The sequence below is a fragment of the Pygoscelis adeliae genome, unplaced genomic scaffold (assembly GCF_000699105.1).
Source record: "Pygoscelis adeliae isolate BGI_AS28 unplaced genomic scaffold, ASM69910v1 Scaffold59, whole genome shotgun sequence".
Lineage (NCBI taxonomy): Eukaryota > Metazoa > Chordata > Aves > Sphenisciformes > Spheniscidae > Pygoscelis > Pygoscelis adeliae.
The window spans coordinates 1,014,245-1,035,830 of NW_008825565.1; the positions used below are offsets into that span (position 1 = coordinate 1,014,245).

The 21,586-nt window shown below is 35.5% G+C and overlaps 1 protein-coding gene across 2 annotated transcripts in view; it reads left to right on the top strand.

Moving 5' to 3' along the window:
* Positions 1–21,586, top strand: part of ATP8A1 (ATPase, aminophospholipid transporter (APLT), class I, type 8A, member 1) — a 102,999-nt gene that overhangs the window by 30,338 nt on the left and 51,075 nt on the right. For both annotated transcript variants that reach the window (XM_009332433.1, XM_009332434.1), the window contains 6 exons: positions 3,153–3,222; positions 4,281–4,365; positions 8,063–8,202; positions 10,133–10,271; positions 11,521–11,585; positions 15,762–15,934. In XM_009332433.1, coding sequence (XP_009330708.1) covers positions 3,153–3,222; positions 4,281–4,365; positions 8,063–8,202; positions 10,133–10,271; positions 11,521–11,585; positions 15,762–15,934 — 672 coding nt within the window. The remainder of the gene's footprint in view (positions 1–3,152; positions 3,223–4,280; positions 4,366–8,062; positions 8,203–10,132; positions 10,272–11,520; positions 11,586–15,761; positions 15,935–21,586) is intronic.

A 21,586-nucleotide genomic window follows, 5' to 3' on the forward strand; every position in this document is an offset into this window, starting at 1 on the left:
GAGACCTTATCTCCTCTCCATCGTTCAAAGAGGTCCAGAATATACTGATCCTGTGTTGTGACTGAACATTGATACCTCTAAATGTAGAAAAAGAATGAGCGGCTGACAGAGGAGGTACCAAAACCTCTGTAGCAGTGTTTGTTTTCTGTGGTTGTGTGCTTGCACGCTGAAAAAATTTTCATCTTAAACCTGAGACAGATTTTAAAGTAACAGAGGGCCCATCAAGAGCTACTTCTGCATTTTCAGATTCTGGAAGTGGCAAATCTTGTGACCAAGGGAGGTATTTCTGTCCCCTCGAGATGCTTCTGTCCATCTGTAATCCCATGGCAACTCTGTGGGAATTACCAGCTATTCTGCCTCCTTGTCATGACCCAAAGGGTTACCTGGCCTGCAGTTGTACAGAGATCATGACATTGGATTTGCAGGATTCTGTAATGCACAAGGGCACAGAGGCTTTATTTTCTAAATTTCTTTATTACAGATTACTACAAATTACTATTAGTAAAGCAAATATACTCACCAGTAATAAAGAAAGTACATTATATTGTAATAGTAGGAGCAATCGATAGCAGTAGCAAGAATATATTTCCATATGTTACAAGTTGGTACTAAATTATTACTAGTAAAGAAATACACTTAGAATTAGTTACCTATATGGGCATGCACACATACACACACACACATATATTATTTAAAATTATACGGCTATAGTGCTCACTAAACTGCTCCCAGGAGTGGGGCCTCAAAGTGGATGGCAGACAAAGTCTCACTTCAGAGGGTGAGAGTCTGGAGTCAGCCAGGTGTTCCTGGTGACGGTCCAATAACTTGTCTAGGAGATCTCACATTAAAATTTATGCAGGGGGAGTTCTCAAAGAGATAGGCTCCATTTTGGGTAAAAGCGAGTCATTTTTATATGGCAGAGACATAAGGGGGCATAGGACACCACTACCTGGAGCAGTCAATAGATGCTGCTGATATCTATTTTTCACCTGTGACAGCCAATAGGTGATGGTGTTTTCTTTTTCTCTCAGACCAATTTTTATTTTTCCAGACTGTTTTTCTGTTCTTTCAGCTAGACCAACCAATAGCAGTTGCCGATTCCTACTGTCTCAGAATGTTTTCTCCCTTTTCCAGACTTTTTCACCTTTCCAGACAATAAGTTACCGTTACAGTTCCTTGTTTTGTGCTTATTAATGGTTTCTAGGTACCCAGCTGTACTTCAGAGATGCTGGCTGCACTTCTCAAGGATGTTTCTGGTTCCCAGACTGGCAGGCATTTTCTCTGTCGGTATTTCAGCAGACGTCTTCTGTTCAGTATTTTTCCCCTTATAACCAGCTTGCCTTTATGGCTGCTCGCATGACTCCTATGGTAAAGAAAACAACAAAAAAAATGGTCTCACACTGACAGTTATTTGTAGTAGTGCAATTTTGTGGTTTTCTGTATTTCATCAAGAAAAGGAAATAAAACTGTCACTGCAATGAAGAGGCTCATAAAAAGTTAGAAGTCCTTGACAGTGAGTCCTGCTCATTAGCTTTATTGCAGTTTTACTAAGAAAATGTTTGTCAGTCAAGATTCAATATCTGTCTTTATAGCTAAAGTTTCAGAATGCTACAGGAAAACATTGGTTATTCTCTGATACATCTTCTGTAGATTGATAGGCAGCTGTATGCGGAACTTCAGGATTGCAACCTTCTGGTATTGCAAGACAAGTATGTACAAAACTGCTGAGTTTTTACCTGTCAAGGGCATATATATCAAATCATTATTTATACAAACCCTAAATTACTGTAATTCCTCCACAGGTCCTTAACGGAGCATTCAGGCAGGTATAATGAATTTAAGTAGCAGTAGGCTAGATAATCTTTCCAGGAATCAAAGTGGACCTGAGACTTGCTTTTATTTTAGGCAACCAAGTGCATTTTGGTTGATCTGAATTTCTCCACTGTTGTCTAAGCAGATCCCCAACTGGACACTAAGGGGTTTTGGAGTTCTGCTTATCTGAGGCTTTTTGGATTAGAGATGAAGTGGAGAAAAAGTTGCAGCAGTTAATGCCTTTTTATGCTCTCTTGTTCAATATTCACAGTAGAAATGTAATTTAATATTGCCGTTCAGATGTCTGTACTTCAAGCAAAGTGCATGCACAGGTGGAATAGGAAAATATTTTCTTGAAGATACTAGTCAGTCAGTTATTTCACTAGTAATTATAAAATTCTTCCCTCCACCTATCTCCATACATTCCACTTATAGGATGTTTTCCATGGCAGTCTGAACTTCAGGAACCATTCATACAATAATGCAATTTGATGATTTATGAACGGGATCCAGTTCCAACAGGAACTGAAATTGTAAAAGGACCATTTACTTCCATCTCTTTTGTGTATTTTACTGTGAACTGTTGTATGAGAAACGTGTTTTGTTCCCTGAATAGTGTCTGTGGATTTATTGAACAAGTTGAAGTTGGAAAGAATTATGGTATAAATACATATTTTGACTGGACATGATCTTGAATCTCAAGTATGTTTGTTGGAGGACCTGAAAGGAAAGACAGAAAGGAGAGAGTGACAGTTTTCTCCATGCTTTCCTCCAGTTCCTACCTGAGTCGAGAGGACAAAAAGAAAAATTACTTAGATCTCATTAATGACTGAGAGCCAGAGAGTAGATAAAACGAGCCGAGCCCCTTTCCAATTCTTAGCGTGCTTAAAACTTTGCGTGATGAATGATACTCTGGGATGACAGTAATAGGATTGCAGCACAGTACAGTGTACAAGAGACTGTCTGTCTGGGAAGGAAGAAAAAGCTGAAACGGTCCATGATGCACTACCTCTTTATGATATCGGTCACAAGGGCTTTGTGCTTTAAGATGCTTTTTTGTGATCAGTAGACAGTATTCAGATGAAGGTGAAGATTCTCAAATTTGTTTTTACGGGAAAAAGGCCTACGGAAGTATGCACAGAAAAACAGCATTCACTCTAATTATTAGACAGTAAAACTGTTTTTCCATCCTAGTCGCCTGAGAACGTAATTCAGAATAGATAGCCCTTACTTCTTTTCCTTTGTCTTATATAAGATATATGTTGATATTCTTAGGTAAAATGTTGGTAAATATTTATATTTATGAACCACCATATATAGGGCATTTATTTCTCTTTCAGCACTAGGAAGAGAATGTCAGTGGTAGTTCGCACACCATCGGGAAAGTTAAGACTCTACTGCAAAGGAGCTGTGAGTTTTACTCTGTTTTCACTGTATCAAAGAACGTGTGCTACCAATACAAATATGAAAGCAAAAGGTTGTTCTAACTGCAGTCAAAACATTGAAAATGTGGGGGAAGGAGTGTTGATGCCTTTTTCAGTTTACATCATTTTACTATGTAGCTGTTTAATGTGATGAATTAGTTAATGTCTTTTTTTACTAACTGCCTATGAAGGTATGACAGACCTGTTCATCCTATTCTTTGTACCGGACTTAATACCTTTATGCTTCCTATTTGCGTCCTAACTGCGTCCTTCTGTACTCCAAGAAAATGGATGAATGTATGGTTTAATCTATTAGTTACTTGCTGAAGTAGCTGAGCATGAATCACTAGATAGAAATAGTAATCTAGCATAAGTGACTAGATGGGAATTTTAACCTACCATTGATGTTATGCCAGAAGTAAATTTTCCTGAAAACGGGATCTATGGGAAGATACCTTAATGTATCTGGGAATGGCAGAGTTGCTCATTAGTTTTTGTTCTGTATCTTAAGTCAAGTTTGAGGGGGAGGGGATTGCAAATCCAGTTCCTGAATGGTTTAAAAAAATGAAGTTGATTGAATATAAATGTCCATTCTGTATCTTCTCAAGTGGAGAGAAGCTCTTGTTAATATTCTGTATATCAAGCTGGCTACAAAAACCTGAGAATGGCAGTTATGAAACACTGTTTTTTACCTTGTGGGCTTAATATTAAACAGGAAGACGGCATTTTAGGAGATCAAAAGAATTCACGTGGTAAGCCAAAGGAAGATGCAGCGCTTTTCAAAATGAAGAGAAATAACAGAAAAAAATGTAGGAGAGAGAAACTGCATCATAGCAGAATTTGTAAAATTAGAGAATCTGAGGATGTGGAATGTCCTTTTTTCCTTTCTCTGAAATAAAATTACTTCTATTCATTTTTGATGCTGAAATAAATTAATACAGCGCTGCATATTTTTCTGCCATTTTTCTATGTGATTTGTATTGTCTACACAAAAAATTAATTTTTCTATTAAATTGTTCTGCGTTCATTTTATTTGTTTTGTAGGATACTGTAATTTATGACCGTCTTGCTGAAAGTTCAAAATACAAAGAAATCACCTTAAAACATCTAGAGCAGTTTGCTACAGAAGGTGGGTGATATTATTCAATATAAAACTAAATATGAAATTCAGTTAATGCTCAACTTTTCAGTTTTGCAATTTTATGTTGCTGTAATGTTTTATTCACGTTAAGTTTGAAAATTAATGTTTCAGTAATGCCTCCTAAAAAGGATCTTCCTCTTCCTGAGAAGTTTCAGTAATAAGTTCACGCTTAAAAAAAAAAAAAAACACCACACCAAAAAACAAACACCCACACAGTACACAGTGGAGTCTTTTAAAAGAAATATATTTTTCCAGAGAGCAAACACATTGCACATTGTTTGTTTCTGTGATCACTTTCATGTCCCACACACAATGAATGCTGTAGGGATGGCACACAGGAAGAAGTGGCCAAAGTGAAGATGCTTGGAAATGACTAGCATAGTGCTTTTAAGGTAGCTTTACGCTATATTATTTCTGTCACCAATCACAGTAAGAGGAATTGTCAGCACTAGCTTTCTATATGGTGTGGTTTGGTATCTCTGCTGTTTTAACACTGTCTCTTACAAAGCAGTTGCTGAAGGTGGGGAACCCCTCCACGAGGGTTCATGAAATAGGAATATTAAGTAAAATTTAAAAGACTGAAATTAAGACGATTGATTCAAACCGCCAGTTAGTTACTTAATAATAGTGGATTCCACAGTATGTACACGAGCAGGAAAGCAGACTGTAGAAGGGTTCCTGCTTTCATGTAAGTTCTTCTAGCACAGTTCCTAGATCTTCCATGCCATGCCCCCTTTCTGGTATCTTAGTAAAGGATTATAGAGTTGTATTGTGAAGTATCACAGTGTTTTAATTTATCGATGAGTTGGGAGAGAGTACTTGGAAGCAGAATTGTAATAGTTACGGGAATCTGAACTGCAATTTTCTTTCTCTTCATTTTTTTTAATACAGTGTTACTAGAACATTGTCTTTAATGTGTCTTAAGAAATAAGCTTACACTGGAAAGCAAACTTTATTAAAATACTCTCCTTCTAAAATACAATCCTTACCTCTTGATAACTGATGTCTGGCCAAATCTTCTTGTATCAGGAAAGATCCTTTTTCTGTTTGTTACACATATGACTTCTCTAATTTTTCTCTTTTGGTTTATAATGGAATTTAGCGTTTTGATTAGTGTCGTAGTCAACACCTTCAGTCTCTTGATTCTGTCAGTGACAGCAGAAGCAAGCCACAGATCTGTTTCTTTTGTTAGTTTTCCATATCAAGATCTCTGCAGGAAGCAGTTGGTTAGCCTTAAATAATCTTAGAGTATCAAAGTTATAATAAATTATACAATAAAGTTGAAAGCAGAACTAAAACCAAATTTGACTGATGGCACAACATGAAGCCACAGATACACCCTTTGAGCTCATGAATCTAATTGTATGAGCTGATTGGCCAGTTTGGGGTTTTATAAAGCTCTAACCAGGATCAGTCAAGGAAAAGTTACTTACATGTGAAGTTAGTTTGGGTCATAAGGCTATATATTTGGTTATAGCAAAGGTAAAAATAGATCAATATCTGCTATCCTGTGTGAACTGATATGAAAATTTCAGTCCAATTCTTACTTACTGTTCTCATTAAGTCAGTGGTACAGCTGATACCATTTTTGCCTTAGCAGTCAGGTTGGACGGAATGAATCAACATAAAAAGTAAAAAATTCCACCCATTTTTAAAACCACTGTACATACATACTAGTATTAAGAAGTTTGTTCAGGTACTTTTTGTACCCTTCTTTTCAACAGATGAAAAGATTTACTGTTCAGAAGTAGTGAATTGCTGACCTTTCAAAAGCATAAAATTCAATCTTTTAAAAAAAAAATTAAGTACGTCTCTCTCTGGAATCGATTAAAGAAATTTGTATTTATTTTTGCATCGGATTTAAATTGCAGCCGATGACGTTGCAAAGTTTCTCATGTGTATCCTTTCATGTGGCAGTACAGTATGTCCTTGGCATTTGCTGCATGCTCTTGGTGTGTTGTTCAAAAATGAAGTGGTTAGCGTGGCTGGCATTTATATTTAAGCATTTATTAAGCTTCAGTGTTAACGCCTGCTTGGATAAATAGAGAAAGTGTATAATTTTCCTGTGTTGTTGTTCCAGTCTGTTAAGAAGCAGACTTAATGATATTTTGTTTTCCACAAATCTTTTTTTTTTTTTAATTAAAAATAGAAGAAATAATTAGGCTCTGATTTAAAAAGAAAAAGCAAATGCTTTGAAAAACTTGTTTGCTTATGTTCCTGATTTCTTCATTCTATCATCTGCATAAAATATTTTGAAAGAATTGTGGAAATAGTATTACTATTAGTCAGTCATAAATTCCTTTCTTCCCTCTCACATCATATTTATTTCTTTGGACCTTGCTGGCATATCCTTATTACACAGAGGAGGAGGGGAAAAAAAAAAAAGAAAAGAAAAAAAAAAACGAAACAGTTGATTTGTTAGCCTTAAGTTAATTCTTTGGGTTTAGATGGTGAGAAGCTATGTTCCTAATGCTGTTCACTTGTCAAGATATTAGGATTACACATGGTTTTCATCCTGAAGGTGTTAAATTACTGTCTTACATCTAAGACACATACGTATTATTTCACGCTCAGCCTCTTGATCATTTCAAAACTGCTGCTGGTGCTGAGCTGTAGACAACAGAAACCTGTGAACAAATAAAGATTGCATTTAGCTATCCCTAGTTATGGTGCTCCTAGAGGAGAGGCCGAAGGCACTATCTACATTGGTCCTGCCTTTCCCCCTCCTAAATCTACATGCCTGCAAATTGTGGCTTCGTAAGACATCATTTGGCTAGAGCAATGCTCTTCTCAGTATATAAAGAGTTATGCCAATTTCATGCTCTAGAAATCTAAGAATCTCATAATATGAAAATGAACTGTTAGGACATTCACACCTGGCTACTTAAATTGAATGTAAATGTGTGTTGTCAAAAAATGGATGTTTCTTGTAATCTTGCAGTCTCAAATTCTCACTGTAGTGCTCAATTCAGGTTTCTGCTGAAGGAAAAAATCTGTTAAGTATAACCAGCTCAAAGATTATTAAGTAAAATCTCCAAATGTTGCCTGTACACAAAGATTTTATTTTAAGAATTTGGAAAGCTGAAAGAATCTGTGAGGTGGGAAAATTAAATCTGAGCAGATTCAAAGTCGGCTTCTGGATGGCAAATTTCAAACTTCAGCTGAGAATTTCCTAAGGATATTGAAGAGGGGTGAAGAAGAGAGTAGTTGTAACATTATGCTGATATATTTTAACCTTATTGCTTTCCAGCATAGCAACATTTAAGTTTGTAAAATTTTTGTTCAGAAATATAATTTAATCTTATAGTTTTAATGTTCCTAAAAATCTGATGTATATACCTGTTCAGCAAGTGTAATTTGGGATTGCTTCATGTTTTGTTTACAGTTTAAGATAAGTCGAATCTTGTGTAAAACTTCATTAATTTTTTTCCCCTGAAGTACATTACCTGTATTACATTCAGCTACCGTGAAAGAGTTACTCTGTTGAATAAATTGCTATTTTTATCATTTTTACTTTATCTATATTAAAAAACGTTCTTCATGACATGCAGCAGTAAGTTGAAAATCAGCATAAGCATATATAAAATACAGAATAAATTCAGCTTTTAGTAGTTACTTGTTGCAGGCATATCAAGGAATGGACTAACAAATACTGAATCATACTTCCTATCTGCTTTCTCTTTAGGCTTAAGAACTCTGTGTTTTGCTGTGGCTGAGATTTCAGAAAGTGATTATCAAGAGTGGTTAGATGTTTATCACCGTGCTTCTACAGCTATACAGAACAGAGCACTCAAGCTTGAGGAGAGCTATGAACTAATTGAAAAAGTATGTGTAGCTTTCTGGTTTTTTGGTTTGGGGTTTTTGGGGAGGGGGGCGAGGAGAGTGATTGTCTAATTAATGTCCTTGCTTTCTATACCGTGAAATCTGAATCATTATTGAGGAATAATGCTTAGACAGAAAATATCTAGCAATATACTGACAGCTGTGTCATGTAGTCCTTGCAGTTTAGATGATGAAAATGAAGGAAAGATTACTTTGACAAAGTTTTTGCAGCAAGTAGCTACCTTGCCAGAAAGAACTGATTTTGAGTTGAACTACTGGAAAGCTTTTTTTTCAGTGTTGCTCTATTGTGTAAAAAAGTGTAATAACAGGCAAACAACATCTGCTTCATTGTATAATGATCTTAGAACCATAGGGTAGTTAAGGTTGGAAGGGACTTCTGGAGGTCATCTAGACACAAATCCCTGCTCAAAGCAGGGCTAATTTTGTTTGGCCAGAGCTTTGAAGTTTTGAGGATCTGCAAAGAGGGAGGTTTCCCAGCTGCAGTAGGCATTTTTTTTATTATTATTTTTTAGTGCTCAACTATTCTTTTTCCCCTTTTCTGAATTAAAATTTCTGTTGCTGCAGGAATGTGACTATTGCCTCTTGCCTTTTCACCAGGCACCTTTTAGAGGAAGATATCTTCTCTGCAAGTCCTCTTCAGTTAGCAGAAGGCAGCTGTGGAATCCCTCCTTTAGCCTTATTTTTGCCCATGTTAAACTCATCCTGCTTCCTCAGCTACTCTTAATACAGTGTGCTCTGAGCCCCAAGCCATTTCTGTGTCCCACTGCTGGACTTGCTCCACTTTGTCAACCTCTCTTGTACTGAAGGCCCAGAAAGGGAGGTAATGCCCAGATGCAGCCTCACAAAGAGCAGTCGTAATCACTTCCCTTGAGTTTCTGGAAACGCTGCTGCTGGAGTAGCCAAGCATGCGGTTAGACTTCACTGCCTCAACAGAAAAGGCTCCCGTGGCTCTTAAATGTATAAGCAAAAGGAGTTCATGAGATCAATATTGCTTGAAGTATTGATACTTGACTTTTCTGGGGGGTTTTGTTTTGGGGTTTGTTTGGGTTTTTTTTTTCCTTGGAAAGGATAAGAGAGATTACATTGATGAAACTGCTTAAAAATCAGACCCTCAAAAACCTGCGGTGTTTAATTCATGGAAGAAGAGTGAGGGTATATAGCTTCAGTCACTTGTGGGACTTCAGTTTACATAGATTGTCCAGACGTGTTTGTCCAGACATGCACAAGACAGTCTTAAAACTATATAACTTTGTTAACGCCATGGCAACCCTGCTACCATTACAAATTTTTGTGTTAGCTGCACAAGTACTTTCTCAGCATGTGTGCAGGCCATGCTGAAACCAGGATTGCACACTATTATACACTAGATTTATAGTGGTATCATTAACAGGCTTTTAGCTAGTTTTAAAGGTACAGACAGATGAAGTATAAAAGTGGCTGTATTCACAAAAACCATATAGATTTGCTGCATGGGAAGTTAAAACCAAACATAATCAAGATTATAGTTTAAGATTAAGATGAATTGACAGGTTTGTTGTTGGTTTTTTTTACAAGGTGAAGAGAAATCATTACAAGTGAGAGAAGACATAATAATAGCACTCCTTAAGTCTTCAAATCAGAGAGGTGCCCCTCAGGAAAAGATAGCTGTTGCTGAACAAGCTACTGAGCTTGTGAATAATTGGGTGAAGTTTGAGTGGTCACGCTGTGCAGTTTGTCAAGCCACATAGATATTTAACTAAAAGCTTATAGGAATAAACTAGAAGATCTTTATTAGTTGATACCAAATCTGATTAATTAATTTAGAGACCCTTAATTTTGTCGTAAATATGGAAATTTAAACAAAAGAAATGGAAAGATTAAAACTGAATTTAAACCAAAAACACTGCCTGTACTGAATATTTTATGTTCACAGAATCTTCAGCTGCTTGGAGCAACAGCAATTGAAGATAAACTACAAGACAAAGTGCCTGAAACCATAGAGACACTCATGAAAGCAGACATAAAAATTTGGATACTTACTGGGGACAAACAAGAGACTGCCATTAACATCGGTATTATATTTGCATTTATTTGATGACTTTGTTACAGATTTAGAAATGATAGGAGTTGCTAGAGTAAAATTGCTTTCAGAATGGAAAGGTATCTTGTAAAAAATAATAATATTATATGGCATTCCAGAATTTAAATGTTAACTTATTTTTCAGTCACTGGTAGGGGGAGAAGGGGAATGGTGGATTCTTCCTCTGTTAAAACAGTAACAGCAAGAAAAATTCATGTTATCGTAGAGAGGAAGAAAAAAATAAGCATTTGTGCTTTTTTGTAGCATCTAAAATGAATTAAAAAGAATACGTTGTTTGGGTTTTGACAGTGAGAGGGAATAATATTAAGAAGATATAAGTATTCTTAGTTTCCCTTCTGTATTTTTTCTTCTTTCCAAGAAAGCTGGTAGGCACCATAATCTTAACTAAAGCAAAACAATATAGATTGTGCATTAAAGTACTATAAACTTTACCATCAATCAGAGGTTTCCTTTTATTCTTTCCTTTTATTATAAAGGAGGGAAAAAAAAATCATGAATTAACTAACTTCAACAGCGATAAATCTGTCTTTTTAAATCATGAAAGTTGTGTTTAATATTCTTTGCATGTGAGCGTATCAGCACTTCTGAAGTAGCCTAGATGTGTGCCCAAAATAAAGCATTATTTTGGTCATATGGATCCTTTTTATTACTATTCTTAATCTTAAAGAACTTTTTGTATGCACATGATACAGTTGATCTAAGGCTATTTTCATTAGTACCTTCAGGTTTGAGGCAATACACATAATACCGGTATTTTCACTTTAATGGTGATATATATTTGTCTAGGCAGCCTGCATCATTAGCACACAGCATGCATTTTGTTTACAGCATCAAAGAATAAAAGAAAAGAATGGGAACATGTATATATGCAAACTTTGTATGAAATGCAAGTTGCATTCCAAAAATTTGCAAGGCAGAGGGAGATCTGTGTGCTGTTTTCTGTAACTCCCTGTAAAGATGTTTCTTGTCCTTCTGCTGAGCACCTCTGTGAATAAGGCACAACAGCTGCACGTTGCAGCAAGGAACATTCTGATTGTTCTGACTTAGTACCTATATGTCTAATTTTTATGGAATGCAGTATAATTTTTTTACCATTGATTTCAGCTGGGGAAGTCTTATTTTTAATTCTGTCCGTAGTTCTCTTACAGGAAAAAAATGCTTTGTTATATTATAATGGATTTTGTGGAACAAATTTTTGAAAACAAAAATGTTTTTAACAGGTCACTCCTGTAAACTTTTGAGAAAGAACATGGGACTAATTGTTATAAACGAAGGCTCTCTTGATGTAAGTAAAATCTGCAAAGTTTTCAGTTAATGAAATGTTATTTTACTGCTTAAAATATCCAGACGTCATGGTGGAGGTGGCCTGAAAAATGACTTGGAGCATCTATTTATCTGGACAAACACAGAAAATTCTGCTAAAACCACGGTTTGGTGGGGGTTTTTGTTTCTCTTTGTTTTGGGGCGTTGTTTTTTTGCTTGTTTCTATAGTCTTCTCAGTTAGCTTTAGTATTGCATACTTGGAAGATCATATGGTGTTTGTGACAAAATGCTACTGAATAACTAGAAACTTAGTCTACAGCTTCCAAAACGACAGTGTAGCTACTACAAAAATGAACATCAGAATGATGAGCAAACAAATTCCATGTAGTGAAATGACTCCATCCATGCAGGCACAAAGCCAGGAGCTTCATGTGCTTCTCATAGCACCTAGCAGTGCCCAAACAAACTAATCCTAAGTTCCTTTCTAATGCTGTTTCTTACAGAATACTTATTATCTGCCAAAAATTGTTACTGTGCGGTTAAACAGCTGAAATTGTAATCAGATGTTGAAGTACAAGTAAGGGTTAAAACTACCAACTTGCAAGTATACAGTGCTTTGTAGAGAACAGATTCTTTAGATAAGGTAGGAATGCAATATTAAGTGAAAAATCCTGTGAGGGGAAAGAACTTAAATTCTTTTACCACCCTCTAAGGGAGCCTTCAATGAACTTAGAAGTGGAAGAATTTCCTCAGTGGGAAAACTCACTGTCCAGAAGGCTTCAGGAGGAAACCCTGAAATGAAGTTTACCTTAGTCTATATTGTGGTGAAGTTGCTCAAGATAGGACTTAAGGAGAGAAAGTGAAAAGACAGTATGAGAATCAGCAAGACTGCCTTAACTGAAGGATTCCATGGTAGCATGTAAGAGTAGGCTACAACATGATTTAAAATACTTACTACTTTTTTTTAAATAAGTACTTATTTGAATGTTTTGACCCATTTAGAATAACAGATTTTCAACATTAGTATGAATTTAATCATGATGACTATATTTCAAATGTAAATTGTTTTAAGCAACGTATTTTTGCTGATAAAATTTAAAATAAAATCCCAAACACTGCAGAAGCAGTTGATTAATGTCTGGAACCAGAGTCTGTTGATAGAGTAAGCAACTTTTGACACAAGTAGCCTGTGATATTAATGAAGAGAGGCAATTTTCTTTTCTTAGTTTAGTTCATTGGATAGCTTTTGAAAGATTGCAATCGTTGTTTGTTGAAAAAACAGGGAAGGTTTTTGGTTCAAGCCTTAACTTTGCTTCTCAGTTTTTCACTCCTCAACCAGTCTCTGAGTAAAAATTAACCAATGCAAGTGAGAACTTCTGTCCTATGTTTAGGTTATTTACACAGACTGCTGGATTTCAGAACTACTGCAATACTTAATAGATTTGAAGTGCAAAGGATTGACTACTTTGTATACTTCTTCATATGTAATGAAATAAAGTGATGTAGTTCTATTAAACTACTAAAAGGAGTCCAATAAATACTCATTAAACAAGCATTGCACACTAACCACTTCTGGTGTGATGATTAAAAAGTTGAATAAATATATATTAAGCAATATATTTTAAAATTAAATGTATATAAATATAGTTTAAGAATAAAAGATAGTATCTGATATAACTGCACTGTACTCCCTATTTCAAATTGAAGCATCTAGATTGTGTAGAGATTGATAGATCCTTTCCCTATATGCACAAAGTACGTTCAGAGTACGTGGGGATGCAGGTATCGTATGGCAGCTGAAATTGCATATGCAAACTGGTTGCTTGCAAATCTGTCTGTGGTGGTAACATAAATCGTGGGGTTTTTTCAGGAGCAGATAAATGTAGTAATCAGATAGTTTGAGGGTAAGAAGAAGTTCAAAAAATAATAATAAACTAGCTCTATGCCAATATTTTAACAAGAGACTCCAAATGAAAAGTTTTTTGCGTCGTTTGATGGTGCATGTTTTACTGTTTGATTAATGTATACTTTGTGTCCTACCTTCTGCTTGCTGGTGTGGTTGGAGTCAGATGTCAGTCTCCATTTCTAGTGCAAGTGGTTGAGTGAAAAAATGGCCTTGAAAATTCTGATGGAGGGGTGGAGTGGGTCTCAGGAAATGGAGAGAGGGATGGACTGCTGTGATTGCAGAATCTTGAGTCAGTGCAGCTGCAAGGGCGGATGCAATTCCTTTTTCCTTTCTGCATACCAGCAACAGCTGGCAAGAGGCCGTAATACTTAGTTGGAATATTGTCTGTTAAGGAATATGGCTGAAACTTTGGCTTTTGAGCTGCATAGATCCACCTCTCATACTGGGACTCTGTCCCTTACCTTGCAGGGGAACTGTGCTCCCATGAGAGCTGCTGGACAACCCAGTTCCCTCAGCACAGGAGGAAGTGAGCAGCCATGAAACCTTCAAGAACAAAATCCCAGTGTAGTGGGACCTGTGTATTTAGGTTCTTTGAGAAGACTTGCTCTGTGGCAGTCCTCTCCTTGGCTCTGCAAGGTGTGGGTATAGGCTCTTGGCTATATAAAGATGTTGATATGTTCATAGGAGTTAGGAAGGTTGGCTTCTCTTGGTCTGCATACTCTTCGCAGTACTCAAAAAAGAGTGGCAGTAAGTGGATGCTTCTTGCCCTTGCTGTTAAAATAGTAGTACAGTATCTGTTGCATACCAGTGGCTTCTTCTAAAAGGAGCTGGTTCAACTCTAATCCTTTTAGGGACAGGCAGAGTCCCCTGTCCCTAAGACATGTAAAACAGATTTAACAAAACAAATACCTCCTCAAATTAGTCATTATTATGACCTTAGCGTGCAAGACAGAGGAAGTTAGAGTAAAAAAAAAAAAAAAATTGTTTAGACTGTATCCCAACTCTGCTGAAATAAGAGATCCTCTTTTGTATGAACCAATACCCTTATTTATGGAATTAAAAGAAAAATACCCCAAATCCCAGTCCCTAATTAGCGTTGGCTGGTATAGAACTAAAAAGGCTTCCAGGAAGCATTTAGATATCTCTACTTTTTAGCAGCATTATTTGTTTTGACGCTTCATTCCCATGAACAGCTGCTTAGCTTCACAAACAAAATGTGGTTTTGTTAGTAAGTTCTTACAGTTTTGAGATTTGTAATTGCTTCTCAGTATTATATTTTTAGGTGGTTACACCAAATTTTATTTACGTATGCCTGACATCACTGAAGTAGCACAGTTATTTGGTTGCTAAACTTATAGAAAAATACAGGAACATTGTTGTCATAGGATGTTACTGATTTCCAAATTCAGTATTTTATAAGCAGAAGTTTTGTTTTCATCTTCCTTTCTCCTTTTAAATGCTTCTTACTTATGGGCTGTGATGCAGGATACAATAGAATAGTATGTTGTAGCTCTCTGAAGGCCATTAAAAAAGAAAGAAATGCAACAAACTATTTTTTTCTTCTTCATGACACTCTGGTAGAGCTGTACTGTAACTAACTAGATATTAGTGACCTCCCCAAGGCAGGCTATGAAGTTCTGCTGCGTAACTACAGATTAATGTATTGTCTACTGAATATAATCTGAAGTTCTCAGTACTGGATCATGGAACAGTGACTTCTGTAGGTGTGATTCAAACTGCCCTTAGCAACTGAAAACTACAGGTAGTTGATGTGGGCTTATCTTAAAATATAAATTTAATATGATAGAATTATCAGTTATAATGCATGTACTTATATTATGAATTAACTCTGTTTCTTTCACTTTTTTCCTAAACATTTAGGACAATTTTATATAATAGTGAACAGAAATTGTTTTTTCTGGTATCTATCTATATATATGTGAATTTTCTTTTGCATAGGTATATAGAAAACTTACTTCATAATATCTTTTAGCAAACATTTATGCAACTATTGCCATTCAAAGAGTATTAAAAGTTCCACCATAACTTATACACATCTTTTTTTTGGTAGAGTCCGAGAGCAATCCTACACACCATTTCTACTGTGGTTTCTAATAGTACAGCTGTTGCAAATACTTTTTTTCATTTTATACTGTCTATTTGATAGCATAATCAAAAGGTAATTTCCTCAAAAAACGAAATGCTAGTGTTTCTGATCACACCAAAAAAAAGATTTGGACTTAAGAATAGTAGGAATTAAAAATAATGGACACAATTTTTTTTGTACAACAGGGAACAAGAGAGACGCTTAGCCATCATTGCAGTACTCTTGGTGATGCTTTAAGGAAGGAAAATGATTTTGCTCTCATCATTGATGGTAAATCTCTGAAGTATGCTTTGACATTTGGAGTGAGACAATATTTCCTGGATTTGGCTTTGTCATGTAAAGCTGTTATTTGTTGTAGGTAAGGTTTGAGTTATTCTTTCTTTATAGTATTTTTATTGATATATAAAAATTAAGAAACTTCTTTTATTTCAGAGAAAATAAACACATCCATGTTGTCCAACCATGAAATATTAAAAAAAAAAACCCTTCAGTAGCTGAAGTTATGAAATGCAGTCATTCAAGCAAAATATTTCTGTAGAGCAGTCTGCAACAGAGTGTACCTGTCAAACAAAGTCATTCAGATTGCATATACCCAGAAAAATAATTTGTTATCCATCAAGGGTAGTCTCAGGAAGATTGAGACACTGATGTTAACCTTAAATTGATACTACAGTTAACTGCAGGTTTTAGCACATCTGGATTCTTTTGTAGAGCTTTCTCCCCAGGGAAGATTTTATATCTCTGCTTTTCTGTAAGCCATGGATTACGCTGCGTAAGAAACACACAAAAATGTTAAAGGTACTACTCTGGGTGATTTTTATTTCCTGAAGCTGATGGAAACACCTTTTATTTTTATTATTAGTGCTTGGTTTGGGGTTCTTTTCTACAACCAGACGTTTCATCCTTTCCTGTAAACATCAGCTATTAGAGCTGTAAGCTTACCATAACAAGGGAACTTTTTCCAGATCAAAGAAAATTAAATATCTCCTTTCTTTAAATATACACAATATGAAAGCAGTTTGTCTTGCCTTTTAATATTTCCAGATTTATATTAAGGAAGGAATACATAGGACTGTATAAGTGATAGCTTATGTGTTTTGGGGCCTTCTTGTATTTTTATGGTATTAAACACAAAAACTGCAAGCATCTCCTAAGCAGTACATCACCTTTTCTACATTTGAATGATTGAACGAAGAGGGAAGTTGGGTGCTTGGTAGCTAGATAAACAGGAACTGCTCCTGACAATGTTTAAAGAACTGGGTTTAGGCTAAGTGATTAATCTGTCAAAAAGCAGAAGCAAGGACTTTTCTTTACAAGATCATTGGCAACACAGATAGGATATATGTATTAGAAATGTAATCAAACATTCCAGAACTGTGGAAATGGCTGTTACTTTCATCAGTGTCTGAGGTAACTATTACAAGGATAGCCAGTTAATGTTCTCAGAATATTTTTAGCTATTTTGACCTTTGTAGTAGCATGGAAAAAGCTGTTTCCTATATTAAAAGAGGAAAAGTTAACTCAAACAAGGTATTCAAGCTCTTCCAGAGTCCCTATAGCTTGCTGTTTCTCAAAATACAACAGTGTCACAAATTCAAGTTCTCACAATTAATGTAGTACTGAAATTTTTAGGATTGCCTGTGTATTCAAGTTACGTCTAATTTCATATTTAAATAGGATGCTATGTCTGATAATAATTGCTTTAGAAAAAGAATCTATGAAAAAGGAGGTCAGCCTGGATTTTGTACAAGAACTGAATAATTCGTAGAATTCAGCATCACTTCTTACCAAATTCAAATCTTCTTCCAATAAATTATATAAGCTTACTGCCTACTACCTCAGTATTGATTGCCTACCCTATTATCTACCTGAAGGTAGAGACATGGTGTGTACAAATGTGAAAACTGTTGTAAATACATCTTAATAGATTTTCTGCTTTTGATTAATAAGATAAATAGATGGAAGGTTCTTGTGTTGAGGTAGAGAGTTTAATAATGTTCCATTAAGATAAAGCAGATTCATCTGAAAAATCAATGTTCAAAATGGAGCTATTTTTCTGCTTTGCAAAAGGACAGGGAAAAGCAAATGAGGTTACAGTATCCAATAAACACCTGGTTTGTAGTCTTTCCCTCCTTGCTGTCAAGTGATATGTTATGCCACCAAATGATTTTTTTCTACTGATTTTTTTTTTATGGTTTAGGTTTGTAGCCATGCTCCAGCGCTAAACACTCTGAATTTCAAACTAAGGTCTTACTGTCTTTTAAACTAAGATCTTACACTGATACACAGTTTATACTGTGTATAAACTTTTTTCTAACGGCAGTAGTCTTTCTGACAGGCAAGTTGGAGTTTCATGCTTGTTCTACTAGTTCCAGTTTTGCTCAGTATAGTAAGTAACAAGCAGGAGATGCATGTAGAACTGCTCTTTCAAAACTATGTTTCATTTTCTTCTCTTTCCTTGATTTGAAAATACATTTTATGCTATTTGAAGAGACAATATTGCTGCTCCTGTTGAACCAAAGGATATTGAAGGATATTCCGTATGTATAGCTGTCTTTTAATGGTAGCATTTTTGTGATGAAACAACAAGAAGTGCGAAATAAAAGTTTCTGTTCTAGTAGCATTCTCTCTGCCATTTCTACATTTCCATAATATACTTAGGTCAGGTGGTTTCAATACATGTCTAGGTACATGCTCTGACATATTTTGTGGTTGTTTAAAAATTGGCTACAGGTTTAAAACTAAAATACTTGCTTGTAACACTCACTGTTTTAGTATGTGCTTTTTTAATATCACATGCTTCGCAGAAGTCAAAATTCTGTCAAAATATTTATTTCTGTTAATGCTCCATCTTTAGTAACAAAAACTTCATTTCCATGTTTGTGAGCTTGAAAATAAAAGTTTTAAAATGGTAATTTTTAATTTAGGTAAATCACTTAAAATATATTATTGTCCTGACTAAATGAAAATGTAGGGCTTTTTGCGATCCATATAAAGGCAGTAAACATTTTAAGCACTCCTTGGTTTTAGAAGTACAAATTACATTGCTTTCTTTGAAGTTTTCAGACTGTATTCACTTGTCCAAGAAGCATTTATTACCAATGGATTCTTCCTAAGACTAGCCATAACACAGATGAAGCTGACAAATATTCAGTAGACATTTCACTTCAAAAACCTTTATATGTTATTAATTCCAAGCAGATGTTTGGCTTAAAGACTTTGACGAACTGAATTCCGACTTTATATTGGCTTCAGAGTAATGCGTGCAAGAAGAATGTTAAATGGGTTATTCTGTAGTAAAAATGTACAACTAAGAGTGAACAAAATGAACAAAGATATTTTTTATTGGTTTCACCATGAACTTGATCCACCAGACAATGAGAGTAAGTGCCACTTCCAACTGTCCCTATAACATTGTCTGAAAGGGAAATAAGCCACTGTTCCTGGAAAGTTAAAAAGATGAGAAAGAAGTTCTCAGGTCAGGAATCTTCTATAGAAGCTGGCTATAGCAAGTCTTGATACAATACTCAGCAGAGTTCAAATAAAGCATGTAACGAAAGATCATAGAAATGCTTTTTGATATACTTGGACCATAGAATTTTTCTGAAGGGCTATTGCCCAGAAGCTTTCATCCCAAGTTCACCACAAGGCTGTACTCGTCCCAAGTACCTTTTTCAAAAGTCTGATAGCATGTGTTGCGCAGGCTGCTGAACAAAGTCATTAGACAGCTACCTTCAATTTGAAGGCTGAATTATTTTTCACTCCTCTATTTTTGCTTTTGAAAAATCACACAAATTCTATGCAACCTTATTCTCTGATTTATTGCACTTGAAGCTTAAGAAATTTTACTTAATTGGCACAGAGTAGGATTGGGGTTTTTTTTTTCAGCTCATGGAACATCACCCAAAGGTGAACCATGAGAAGGTATCCTCTGGCAAATGGAGAGGAGAACCAGAAGAACTACAAGGATGTTACTGGAACGCAGCCGTAGAGTATTGTACGTGAGCAAAGATGAGCGTAGATACCATGTACCCAGTTTCCCTTCACAACACTGTCTCAGTGTTAAGCACGATGGTCTAGGAAAGAGAGACAACCACCGTTAGTGTACCCCTATGCTGGGAACTTAGTAATCTATCTAATGTTGAGGTTTAATCTCGTTGTTGAAACTTTTTTTTTTTTCTTCCTATAACTTTATAGGGTAGGTAAAATGAAAAATATTGACATTTGCTAGAGAAAAATTGGAATTTTTTTCTTTTTTCTTTTCCAAGTGAGCTATGGACTTTATACTATTCCTTCATACTTCTTCTGTGACACTGAAATTGAATTAAGTATCAGCCTGTTCGTAGTAAAAAGAGTACCTTGGTGATATGGACTGAAGTCATAAACTAATACCGTTGAAAGTATGGTGTATAGTGAAGTTGTATGATTACGATGCATACATAAGATCTCATTCTACAAAAGACAAGGGGGATTGTAGTTGAAAAAAAAATACAAATATGCCTCAAATGTAATATTAATGAATTTATAGAAGAGAGAGTGTGCTTTAATTTCAGAAATTGTGTGTCTGGGTATAAAATATACGCAGGAAGACAGATCATGAACTCTCGATTTTTTTTTTTTTTTTTTAATTATTTCTATTTAAAATTTGATGTTTTAAAACAGTTCTCTCTAATATGCTTGGTAAGTTGACTTCCTCCACCAGGAATAGTTTGGGATCCTCTTTCAGCTTTTAAGTAGTCTGAGTTTCAGAAATGTTGTATAAGTTTTAACTAGTAAGAATTGTGATTGTTACTGTAATTTCCTGGTTTAGACAAAACTTAATTCTTCATGGATGTTATATGAATAAATGTGTGTTTCAGGACATAAAGCATATCTAGAAAACCTTAGTTTTCTCCTACAGTTTTAAGCTATGTTTCAGAATAATCATGATCAACCTTAGATGGCTAAAAACTTAAATAGCCTTTATTTTTTAGTGGGAAAGGGCTTTCCTTTCATAGGAAATTAATGTTGGTTTGGTGAAATTGGCATTTCTAAAGTACATATTCATCAAAATCTCTCAAAGACTGTTTCTACTTTTGCCCATACTAGTTAGCTTTTCTCAAACCTTTGTAACTTGGATTTGTTAATAAAGGAAATGGATAATATCAGTAGTGTGATGTCAGAGATTTGGGTTTTTTCTGAACTTTTGCACAACTCTGCTGCGTTTACTTTTTCAGTGAACACCATAAAGTCAGTCACCAGCCTCAGCTGTAAATTCTAAGAAAAACTTTGGTTTCCCTTTTTTAAGTTTATAGTTTGCCTGTCACGTGAACATGGGATTTTGTTATGCTATCTTTGTGCAGTTTGTTTTGTTTTGTTTTTTTTTAAAAAGTTGTTTTCTAATTGCATTCTTATTCAGGCAGAATGGAAGGTAGCTGGCATGGCCATTAGCTTCAGCAATCATGTAATTGCTTGTTGGTTGTAGTTTTGGTAGCAACGGTAGAGTTTACAGATAACTAGAAAAAGCGATGGCCAAGCATTGCCATTAGTATCTATGTGCTTAACGGAAAGAATATAGTTGGTGCTTCAGTGTTCTTTAACTGTAAAAACTTAGTGTTGAATGTGGAGAATTTAGTACCTCTTTCTTCTTTATTTGGAAAGAGATGGGGGGGTTGTTCTGTTTCTGGGTTTCTTGGAGGGGGAACAGGAAGAAGTGTGATGAGGACATTTATACGACCAGTTGGAAAAGAAAACATTTCCTCTCAAATTGAATTATGAATCAAAAGTTTGGTCCAAATAGAGAGCAATGCATTTTAACCTGTAATGTCTGTCCAGTGTCAAGACAGGCAAATCATTCAGCCTTGGCTCTTATGCCAGAGATCAGTGGGCAGACGGGAACATTTTATTATGCCATGTACTGAAAAATAATTTGACTAATATATGTAGTTGCAAAGATTTTGTTTCTTTTGTGGGTGGCTTGCTTTTACTATTGCCCTCATTAGCACTGGTTTTGTGATCTTAAAAATCAATC